Source organism: Ostrea edulis, chromosome 8, assembly GCF_947568905.1.
Source record: "Ostrea edulis chromosome 8, xbOstEdul1.1, whole genome shotgun sequence".
Lineage (NCBI taxonomy): Eukaryota > Metazoa > Mollusca > Bivalvia > Ostreida > Ostreidae > Ostrea > Ostrea edulis.
The window spans coordinates 63,716,073-63,728,282 of NC_079171.1; the positions used below are offsets into that span (position 1 = coordinate 63,716,073).

The following is a 12,210-nucleotide window of genomic DNA, read 5'->3' on the forward strand; positions in this document are numbered from 1 at the left end:
GTGTATATGACTGGTGTGTATATGACTGGTGTATCTATGACTACTGTGTCTATGACTGGTGTATCTATGACTGGTGTGTTTATGACTAGTGTGTCTATGACTACTGTGTATATGACTAGTGTGTATGACTAGTGTGTATATGACTAGTGTGTCTATGACTGGTGTGTCTATGACTGGTGTGTATATGACTACTGTGTCTATGACTACTGTGTGTATGACTAGTGTGTATGACTAGTGTGTATATGACTGGTGTGTATATGACTGGTGTGTCTATGACTCGTGTGTATATGACTGGTGTGTCTATGACTGGTGTGTATATGACTGGTGTGTATATGACTGGTGTGTATATGACTAGTGTGTATATGACTGGTGTGTATATGACTAGTGTGTATATGACTAGTGTGTCTATGACTGGTGTGTATATGACTGGTGTGTATATGACTAGTGTGTATGACTAGTGTGTATATGACTGGTGTGTATATGACTAGTGTGTATATGACTGGTGTGTCTATGACTGGTGTGTATATGACTGGTGTGTGTATGACTCGTGTGTATATGACTGGTGTGTCTATGACTGGTGTGTCTATGACTGGTGTGTATGACTAGTGTGTATAAGACTGGTGTGTCTATGACTGGTGTGTATATGACTGGTGTGTATATGACTGGTGTGTCTATGACTGGTGTGTATATGACTGGTGTGTATATGACTAGTGTGTATATGACTAGTGTGTCTATGACTAGTGTGTATATGACTAGTGTGTCTATGACTAGTGTGTATATGACTGGTGTGTATATGACTGGTGTGTCTATGACTGGTGTGTATATGACTGGTGTGTCTATGACTGGTGTGTATATGACTCGTGTGTATATGACTCGTGTGTATATGACTGGTGTATCTATGACTACTGTGTCTATGACTGGTGTATCTATGACTGGTGTGTTTATGACTAGTGTGTCTATGACTACTGTGTATATGACTAGTGTGTATGACTAGTGTGTATATGACTAGTGTGTCTATGACTGGTGTGTCTATGACTGGTGTGTATATGACTACTGTGTCTATGACTACTGTGTGTATGACTAGTGTGTATGACTAGTGTGTATATGACTGGTGTGTATATGACTGGTGTGTATATGACTGGTGTGTCTATGACTGGTGTGTATATGACTGGTGTGTATATGACTAGTGTGTATGACTAGTGTGTATATGACTAGTGTGTCTATGACTGGTGTGTCTATGACTGGTGTGTATATGACTACTGTGTCTATGACTACTGTGTGTATGACTAGTGTGTATGACTAGTGTGTATATGACTGGTGTGTATATGACTGGTGTGTCTATGACTCGTGTGTATATGACTGGTGTGTCTATGACTGGTGTGTCTATGACTGGTGTGTATATGACTACTGTGTCTATGACTACTGTGTGTATGACTAGTGTATATGACTGGTGTGTATATGACTGGTGTGTCTATGACTGGTGTGTATATGACTGGTGTGTATATGACTAGTGTGTATGACTAGTGTGTATATGACTAGTGTGTCTATGACTGGTGTGTCTATGACTGGTGTGTATATGACTACTGTGTCTATGACTACTGTGTGTATGACTAGTGTGTATGACTAGTGTGTATATGACTGGTGTGTATATGACTGGTGTGTCTATGACTCGTGTGTATATGACTGGTGTGTCTATGACTGGTGTGTATATGACTGGTGTGTATATGACTGGTGTGTATATGACTAGTGTGTATATGACTGGTGTGTATATGACTAGTGTGTATATGACTAGTGTGTCTATGACTGGTGTGTATATGACTGGTGTGTATATGACTAGTGTGTATGACTAGTGTGTATATGACTGGTGTGTATATGACTAGTGTGTATATGACTAGTGTGTATATGACTGGTGTGTCTATGACTGGTGTGTATATGACTGGTGTGTGTATGACTCGTGTGTATATGACTGGTGTGTCTATGACTGGTGTGTATATGACTGGTGTGTCTATGACTGGTGTGTATGACTAGTGTGTATAAGACTGGTGTGTCTATGACTGGTGTGTATATGACTGGTGTGTCTATGACTCGTGTGTATATGACTGGTGTGTCTATGACTGGTGTGTCTATGACTGGTGTGTATATGACTAGTGTGTATATGACTAGTGTGTCTATGACTAGTGTGTATATGACTAGTGTGTCTATGACTAGTGTGTATATGACTGGTGTGTATATGACTGGTGTGTCTATGACTGGTGTGTATATGACTGGTGTGTATATGACTAGTGTGTATATGACTAGTGTGTCTATGACTAGTGTGTATATGACTAGTGTGTCTATGACTAGTGTGTATATGACTGGTGTGTCTATGACTGGTGTGTATATGACTGGTGTGTATATGACTGGTGTGTATATGACTGGTGTGTATATGACTGGTGTGTCTATGACTAGTGTGTATATGACTACTGTGCCTATGACTACTGTGTCTATGACTGGTGTGTCTATGACTGGTGTGTATATGACTGGTGTGTCTATGACTTGTGTGTATATGACTGGTGTGTCTATGACTGGTGTGTCTATGACTGGTGTGTATATGACTAGTGTGTATATGACTGGTGTGTATATGACTAGTGTGTATATGACTAGTGTGTATATGACTAGTGTGTTTATGACTACTGTGTCTATGACTGGTGTGTATATGACTGGTGTGTCTATGACTGGTGTGTATATGACTAGTGTGTATATGACTAGTGTGTCTATGACTAGTGTGTCTATGACTGGTGTGTATATGACTAGTGTGTATATGACTACTGTGTCTATGACTAGTGTGTATATGACTAGTGTGTATATGACTGGTGTGTATATGACTAGTGTGTATATGACTGGTGTGTATATGACTAGTGTGTATATGACTAGTGTGTATATGACTACTGTGTCTATGACTAGTGTGTATATGACTGGTGTGTCTATGACTGGTGTGTATATGACTACTGTGTATATGACTACTGTGTATATGACTAGTGTGTATATGACTAGTGTGTCTATGACTGGTGTGTATATGACTGGTGTGTCTATGACTGGTGTGTCTATGACTAGTGTGTATATGACTGGTGTGTCTATGACTAGTGTGTATATGACTGGTGTGTCTATGACTAGTGTGTATATGACTGGTGTGTCTATGACTGATGTCTATGACTGGTGTGTATATGACTGGTGTGTCTATGACTGGTGTGTATATGACTGGTGTGTATATGACTGGTGTGTATATGACTAGTGTGTATATGACTGGTGTGTCTATGACTAGTGTGTATATGACTGGTGTGTCTATGACTGGTGTGTATATGACTACTGTGTCTATGACTAGTGTGTATATGACTAGTGTGTATATGACTACTGTGTCTATGACTAGTGTGTATATGACTGGTGTGTATATGACTACTGTGTCTATGACTAGTGTGTATATGACTGGTGTGTATATGACTGGTGTGTATATGACTAGTGTGTCTATGACTAGTGTATATATGACTGGTGTGTCTATGACTAGTGTGTATGACTAGTGTGTATATGACTGGTGTGTATATGACTGGTGTATCTATGACTACTGTGTCTATGACTAGTGTGTATATGACTGGTGTATCTATGACTACTGTGTCTATGACTAGTGTGTATATGACTGGTGTGTCTATGACTGGTGTGTATATGACTGGTGTGTATATGACTGGTGTGTATATGACTGGTGTGTATATGACTGGTGTGTATATGACTAGTGTGTATATGACTGGTGTGTCTATGACTAGTGTGTATATGACTGGTGTGTCTATGACTGGTGTGTATATGACTACTGTGTCTATGACTAGTGTGTATATGACTAGTGTGTATATGACTACTGTGTCTATGACTAGTGTGTATATGACTGGTGTGTATATGACTACTGTGTCTATGACTAGTGTGTATATGACTGGTGTGTATATGACTGGTGTGTATATGACTAGTGTGTCTATGACTAGTGTATATATGACTGGTGTGTCTATGACTAGTGTGTATGACTAGTGTGTATATGACTGGTGTGTCTATGGTGATGTAGATATTACTAACTTGCAGACGTCGCACACATTGACGTTGTACGTCGTCAATAACCAGGAGTCCAGGAATTCCTTCCCACAATCCTCGCACACCAAAGCATCGCATTCAATAACTGGCCCTGCAATAATCACAACAGTAACATTTATCACCAAGCAGCTCAGAACCTACACTATAACAAACACTCTGAAGACCTGGTTCTCTGTACAGTATAACAAATGCCCTGAAGACCTGGTTTTCTGGGCACTATAACAAACGCTCTGAAGACCTGCTTTTCTGGACACTATAACAAACGCTCTGAAGAACTGGTTTTCTGGACACTATAACAAACGCCCTGAAGACCTGGTTTTCTGGACAAATGTGTTTCTTTAGGTGTATACAGTGTTTAATTTATTGGATAAAAATAACATCAATAAGATTAATTGAAATTTGGCATTCTATAAAACAAGAATATCTAATGTGTGCTGCTATAACTTCACATTTATCTATAATAAGAGCATTGTTGTGATTTTTTCAGTACTTTGGGACTGGGGGCTGGGGCCCTTACAATTGGGAAAATTAGGGAGACAAAACAAGAAAATTGGGAAAATTTATTTTTGATGAAACTTTGTGATATTCATCAATCATACATTAAGAATGAAGGGTCTTTAAGGTATAATTAACTTATAACAACCATGCTCCATTTCTAACGAATACCGGTACTGTGACAGTGTTCATTGTACTAAAACCAGGATTGGATTTTCATCATCGAATGTAAAGTGTACACAATATAAACATAGTGTTTAGATAAGTCATACAAAGAATTTTCGGAATTTACGATTGGGAATATTCCAGTCAGATTTCGGGGAATTTCTAATTGGGACTGAGGCCGATTATTGGCTCCAAAAACAAAAACACTGAAGAGAAATGTGTGCTGCTTATCTCATGGTTATCCTAGTAAAATGATTCTATAATAAGAGAAATGTGTGCCGCTAAATTGAGCATACATGCCAACTTTCCCGATTTGTGCGAGATTTTCCCGATTTGAAGCAACTGAAAAGGCAAATCCCGATATCCTGATCGGGATTGCAAAAATACCCCGAAATCCTGATTTTCTAAAAATATCTCCCATTTTACGACAACAAACTCCCATTTCCAACCGGAATTTGAAATCCCGCGTCATTTCTGAACTGGCCAATCAGAAATCGGGACATAGTCAGCCATTGCTGTTTACCTGTGTCGCATGGTATCGAGGTGGTGTAATTTACCTGGTCTGCCTGTGTCGGGGTGCTTATTGGACAGTGCAAAGCATGTTTTGATAGTAATTAATCGGGAAAACGAATTTCAAATTGACATATCCTTTACACAAATGTGAATGACAACGATGATAGTGTCACCACCAAACAATCGGACATTCCCGATTTTTGTCTCTCGCTGACAGCATCCAAAATTTGCAATAAGGTACATCAAATATATATTTTTTCCAGCTATAATAATATAGGCTATCCGAATATATCTGTCTATAGCAATGTATTATATAGTCTATATAGTGTAGTATTCAATAAATAGACTCTGTGATGCGTAATTCGCACAAGTCTGTACTGAATTTTATATTAGCAAGTAGCCTTAATTTACAAGTAAAATCGTATATTTTGATGTGTTTTTTTCCTGGTAATTATTTCAGATGCCATGGGTGCAAGGATTTTGTTCGCAAACTTCATAGCAGGGCAGATCACTCCTTTTCTGGTTGCAATGCAGATTATTCCATCAGACTCTGCAAGCCCATGTTTACAGACAAGCAAGATCGCCTTTGTAGTCATACCTAAATGCATGTGCTTTAAATTTTGATATATAGACCAGCCAATGTTTATTGTATGGTGTAAAAGGATGCAACTTTAAGTATTATTTGATAATATGTATGTGACTTGTTGTTGGAGAGGATTTTTTGCTGAATAGATGATTTTAATAAAATATTTATGTATATCTTTCAAAGTTGTTGTTTTTTTGTTTTTTTTTATAGTTAATGGTCAAACACACCTGATGTTGTGTTAATATATGATACATTTACAATGATTTGACTGATATTTTATTCGAAAAGACAAATATTTATTTTCATGGTAAAATGTCGTGAATTTTGAGCTTTGAAAAAAGGTCGTCGCGTGCAAAATCCCCCATGAGGATTTTTAAAAGTTGGCATGAAAATAAAATATGACCAACACAGTACGTAAACTAAAAAGAGTACCATGGGTGACATTGATTTCATATTAAAATACTTTGTGACCTTGACCTTACCTAGGGGATGTTTGACCTCTGTTTTCCTTGACTTGTCCTCCTCTTCATCCTCTTCCTCCAAAAAAAACCCTGCTCCGGTGTCGATCGTGCGAGTCACCTTCTGTCTACACAAAACAATGCAATAATCAGGCCCTAACATCTCTGGTCAGTCCAGCTAGGGGTGTATGCATTTTTTACAAGTCTAGTAAGTATTATGCAAGCTATACATTATATTATGATACATGGGATGTTTTTCCAATGAAGTACAGATCTTCGTAGAGTTTACTGAGAAGTTCCATACTGCCAAAATGATAATCACGAAATCTTAGCACTTTTTGTAATGTACATGTATATATCAATGAAATCAACAATTTACAAGTCAAAATTAGTAACATATATCTATCTCTTAAATTCACAAACTTCACACCCTTCAAAATAAAACACCCACAGATCTTTTTACTACAAGATTTTTTATCTCAACTCTGTGACTGTATACAGTTATTTACCTAGCCTGACTTATGAGCAGTGCTTTATGACACTTTGATTCTGTGACTGTAGTTAATTAGCTAGCCTGGACTGATTCCGAGACTTACACTCTGTGACTGTGAGGATTTTTAGCTAGCCTGGACTGATTCTGACACTTACACTCTGTGACTGTGAGGTTTTTTTTTAGCTAGCCTGATTCTGAGATTTACACTCTGTGACTGTGTGAGGTTTTTTTAGCTAGCCTGGACTGATTCTGATATTTACACTCTGTGACTGTGAGGTTTTTTAGCTAGCCTGGACTGATTCTGATACTTACACTCTGTGACTGTGTGGTTTTTTTAGCTAGCCTGGACTGATTCTGATACTTACACTCTGTGACTGTGAGGTTTTTTAGCTAGCTTGGACTGATTCTGATACTTACACTCTGTGACTGTGTTAGGTTTTTTTAGCTAGACTGGACTGATTCTGATACTTACACTCTGTGACTGTGAGGATTTTTTAGCTAGCCTGGACTGATTCTGAGACTTACACTCTGTGATTGTGTGAGTTTTTTTTAGCTAGCCTGGACTGATTCTGATACTTACACTCTGTGACTGTGTGAGGTTTTTTTTTAGCTAGCCTGATTCTGACACTTACATTCTGTGACTGTGTGAGGTTTTTTTTAGCTAGCCTGATTCTGACACTTACACTCTGTGACTGTGAGGTTTTTTAGCTAGCCTGGACTGATTCTGATACTTACACTCTGTGACTGTGTGGTTTTTTAGCTAGCCTGGACTGATTCTGATACTTACACTCTGTGACTGTGAGGTTTTTTAGCTAGCTTGGACTGATTCTGATACTTACACTCTGTGACTGTGTTAGTTTTTTTTTAGCTAGACTGGACTGATTCTGATACTTACACTCTGTGACTGTGAGGATTTTTTAGCTAGCCTGGACTGACTCTGATATTTACACTCTGTGACTGTGTGAGTTTTTTTAGTACATTATGATACTTTGATTCTGTGACTGTAGTTATTTAGCTGGACTGATTCTGAGACTTACACTCTGTGACTGTGTGAGGTTTTTTTAGCTAGCCTGGACTGATTCTGACACTTACACTCTGTGACTATGAGGTTTTTTAGCTAGCCTGATTCTGAGATTTACACTCTGTGACTGTGAGGATTTTTAGCTAGCCTGGACTGATTCTGACATTTAGTCTCTGTGTACATTTTTTTTTTAGCTAGCCTGGACTGATTCCGAGACTTACTTAGACTCTGTGGCTGTGTACGGTTTTTTAGCTAGCCTGGCCTGCCTTAGGAGTAGTGCCCTTTGACGGTTGCGTTCCACTCTTGCCCTCTGAGCTGCTGTTAGCTTGATTTCTGCGGCTTCAGTGCCTGTAAGTATAATAACACTATCATCTATTTTTCCATCTTCATTTAAAACCAGTTGACAAAGTATATTTGTAAAGTGACACAGTACTACCTTAATAATTGCAAGAAACGATCACGTAAAAATAACAACAGAACTATAACGGAGATGTTCAATATGAATAAGGTTCCACAAGGTCGTGTACTCTGTGGGATCTGTAGAATATTAAGATTGACAACATCATGCTTTTTATCAGACAGGCAACGAAATTAAGGGGAAATACTCACTAAATGCGACTTTAAAAAATTTGAAGTTGCGAGTGAAAAATCACAAGTGATCGCAATTTTTTGCAAGCAAGAAAAAACAAAACGATCCTTTTTCTAGATTCCCTCAGTTTATTGTTTGAAGTTTACAATAATTTTGTTAAGTGCATAGAAACACTTTACAGAATGGATATAAAAGTATTGAAAAAGTAAACGTGGATCGAATAAATAACTAAAGCCAGGGTCATCTCAGTCAGTGATGTCGAAGATGGCCTACTTTAAGCACACTTCGGGCGTCTCGGGGATGTCTGATTTAAATAGCAAGCATGTTGATCTCGTCCATGTTTACTTAACACAAGAAGGTGTTAGTACCACCGCCTCAGGCAGTGTCCTGCTGTAGTCTATAGTCAATCACTTCGAGTTTGCGGGGTTTTTTTCAACTAGAATATTTTAGATGAAATTTCCAAAAGCTCTGAACATATAGTTTGAATTGGTGCTAACAGTGTTTAAGATTTCAAACCATGTGAAGTTGTAAACAGGTGGTAGATTTCTGGACATTGAGCAGCCGCACAAGACTAGTGTACCCTGTGACCTTCACCATGCACCCTATGATACATCTATGTTATCTGATATTCATTAAAATGGCAAATAAAAGAATTCTAAATCTTATATTTATCATTGTGCTCTAAAAAAGATTTTTAAAGATTTTCCCTATACTTTGATAAAACAGGAATCTGTAAAACAGGAATCGATTGAAAAATGCTAGTAAAAGCTAAATTTTGCTACTTGGAAAATAATCCACTAGTTAAAATTTGCTAGTAGTAAAAAATTTAATTTCGATCCCTGTCAGACATAAAGATTGACAACAATGTGCTTTTTATCACACACAAGGAATGACAACATTATTATTTCTATCAGACATAGGAAAAATAAGTCTTGTAAATATATAAGCATGCCATACTTAAATTATTTTGATGCGTTGAAGAATTGGGACTTAAAAATTCTCAGAAATACAATTAACCATCAAATGTGCCTGAAACAAGGCATATGAAGCATAAATAGACTATCATATACTGGTTTGAATCAGTTTTGAAGATGGTCCGAAATATCTGACGTTTTCCTGGCTTTGTTATGATTTTGATATTTACCGTGCCAGGAAAACGTCAGCACCGGTGCCATTACATATGCTAAACTCATAATCAATCAATAAAATGATGCTTCTTGTACTTACTAATATCAATCAAAAGAAAATATCACTCCAAAATTCGATAACAGAAGCACACAATTGTAGTCAACCAAATTTTCACTGTCATTTGAGCGAACAAGTAACGTGACTCAAAACAAAGCTCGACAGTTTGTTAAAATGTTTTCATGAGGCTATTTAAGTGATGAATGAACCCATAAAATCCATATTAGTAAGTACAAGAAGCATCGTTTTATTGATGAATTATGATTTTAACATTGGATTCGGCTCGCAAGTATTTAAAATCAGTCTGAGAATGCTGCCTCCAGATAGAGGCGGCGAAATTTCCAGTCAAATTTACCTCATGGCGCCAGTTCTGACATTTTCCTGGCACGGTTAATATCGAAATCATAGAATTTAAGCCAGGAAAACGTCAGATATTTCGGACTGTTCTGAAGAGTGAAGAGAATTTAATTATTTTACTTTCATGAAAATAAGTTAATTTATAAGTCATCAATATAAAGAAACATACCAAACATTAATACATTAATTACAACAAATATTAACAGTGAGGGTTCTTTTTCGTGTCAATGCCTGTTGACACATAGAATCCTTGATTTTTGTACTATTTTGTTTAAAATTAGCTTCATACAAGATTAGAAATGATTATTGTTTTTAGTTCTTTTCATTGTAAGGTAATTCTATTTTTATACTCTGATCAGTTGAACTGTTACACGCTGAAGAAGGGCCCGACTCTTCTGACATAGCGAAATAGGATCTTCTTCTACTTTCACTTCGTAATGGCAACAATAAATATCGATCCCGATTATATAAAGCAGAATGTAATATATCATCATGGACTCTCTGGGTTTTGGGTTTGTTTAGTTTTTATTATTATTATGTTTTAGAACATACCACTATGTTTGAAATACTTAAATACCTTTCATGTAACATTAGTATTTGTAAGAAAATCAATTTCTACTCTCCTAACACAAAATATATGATCCGCCTCTTATATTTAGCGGAAGTAAGTTTTCAAGACCCGCGTGCCCTTCATTTTAAAACTCCTGCAATCTGACTTTTCATTGGATGAAATTGGAAAACCCTGTATGACGTTTATGATGTTTAAAAATAGAAAAGTTTGTATTGATATTCGGAAGGGAATCCCAGAAGAACAATCCGACAAATATCACAATCATCGGTGGTGAAAACGAAGGTACGGTGTAAATTATTTGTTTTCTATGTTCAATGTAACACATCTCTTGTATTATTTTATAAAATCATCGCTATTGTATCAGATAATCGTTGATTTTTCTTCGACAAATATTTGTTGATTTTTACCAACATATAGGTCGTCTTGTTGCCAAACAGTTGATCGGAATTTCCTCTTTCTTGAGCTATCAAAGGAAAAACCTCCATTCAGATATGTTCAAAACAGATCTCTGATATGCACAGATTCTGTATTTGCACTGTATCATTCTCTGAAACAAGCAATTTTAGAAAGACAGAAGAAAATTCTTGTTATGGTGTAGGCTATTGAGGAAATGGACTCGTCCAATCGGCTGTCTGCTTGGTACTGAAGCCCCAGCAAACGGTGAATAATTCTGAGGGTTTTATTAACATGTGAACCATTGAGACATTTTGATAGGCTTCATACTACAGGAAAATTCAGTCAACTAGCTATGACCATTCTGTAAGTTTATAAAAATCGAGGTAAATCGCGATGGAAATCGGAACTCCTCGGTGAGGAGTTCCGAGTTGCATGTTTTGAACTCCCCGGTCCTTTTCTAACAAATTTATAGAATATAACACCGTTTTGTTGAGGTCTGCTTTCTGTAAAATAACATAATTTGTCTTGATAAACGTTATTGAAAGATATATCTCGTTGCGTAACGCGACATTAGCTTAGGAAAAAGCAAACATGTTGAAGTCGAATTCAGCGGGAATAATGGCGACTTATTTTGTGTACACCGGAATGGTCCAAGATGACGGTAAGGGGTGACAGGATATTAGTTATTTTCATGTGCCCATCACATTTGATTTATTTTTAATGTCATTTTAAACATTTAAGATGTGTCAGAATACATGTCTAAGAACATGTTATAGCAATACAAAATCTTCATTAATTAACACGAGGTGTCATTCATTTTGTTTTATTATTTTAATTAATGATCGGAATATTTACTGGAATCGATGTTTGGTTACTTTGTAGGTCAGAAGGAGCTCCTTTTCCAGCTGAAAATCTGGGCAGCTAATGAATACGGTAAAGCTTAAGGAGGGATGGCACATACCAGAGAAATCTGATAGGGATGAAAAGTGGAGGATACGCACAATAATATTTTGGAAATCGAAAACTTAATTTTTACTCTATTTAGTCAAAGTCGAGGACATGTACAACAATATTAATGTATTTTGAAATTGAAAACTTTTAGATTTACAGGTTGTTTTTTTTGGGGGGGGGGGGGGGGGTTCATTTTTTTTTAAATGCAGTTTTAGAAAGTAATCTGGAAAAATAAGTGATTTCCCTGCTAGACTTGAACCTATAATCTGCAGATCAGCAGTCGATGTGTTAATTGACTGAGCTGCCGAGTTAGGCAATCAAAT

General features: G+C 37.0%; 2 protein-coding genes across 4 annotated transcripts in view; one reads left to right on the plus strand and one right to left on the minus strand.

The window, feature by feature from the left end:
- The window catches only part of LOC125661268 (DNA repair protein complementing XP-A cells homolog), a 19,581-nt gene extending 9,163 nt beyond the window's left edge, over positions 1-10,418 (minus strand). For all 3 annotated transcript variants that reach the window (XR_008797740.1, XR_008797741.1, XM_056146637.1), the window contains exons 1-4: positions 10,320-10,418; positions 8,060-8,186; positions 6,349-6,452; positions 4,093-4,198 (exon numbers count right to left, since the gene is read on the minus strand). Coding sequence is in view for 1 of the 3 variants with exons in the window: in XM_056146637.1 (XP_056002612.1) it covers positions 4,093-4,198; positions 6,349-6,452; positions 8,060-8,186; positions 10,320-10,371 (389 nt within the window). In the remaining 2 variants the exon portion in view is untranslated. The remainder of the gene's footprint in view (positions 1-4,092; positions 4,199-6,348; positions 6,453-8,059; positions 8,187-10,319) is intronic.
- A 321-nt stretch (positions 10,419-10,739) lies between these two features.
- The window catches only part of LOC125661882 (paired amphipathic helix protein Sin3a-like), a 30,219-nt gene continuing 28,748 nt past the window's right edge, over positions 10,740-12,210 (plus strand). The window contains exons 1-2 of the mRNA XM_056147759.1: positions 10,740-10,822; positions 11,819-11,869. Of these exons, the coding sequence (XP_056003734.1) occupies positions 11,861-11,869 (9 nt within the window). The 5' untranslated portion in view covers positions 10,740-10,822; positions 11,819-11,860. The remainder of the gene's footprint in view (positions 10,823-11,818; positions 11,870-12,210) is intronic.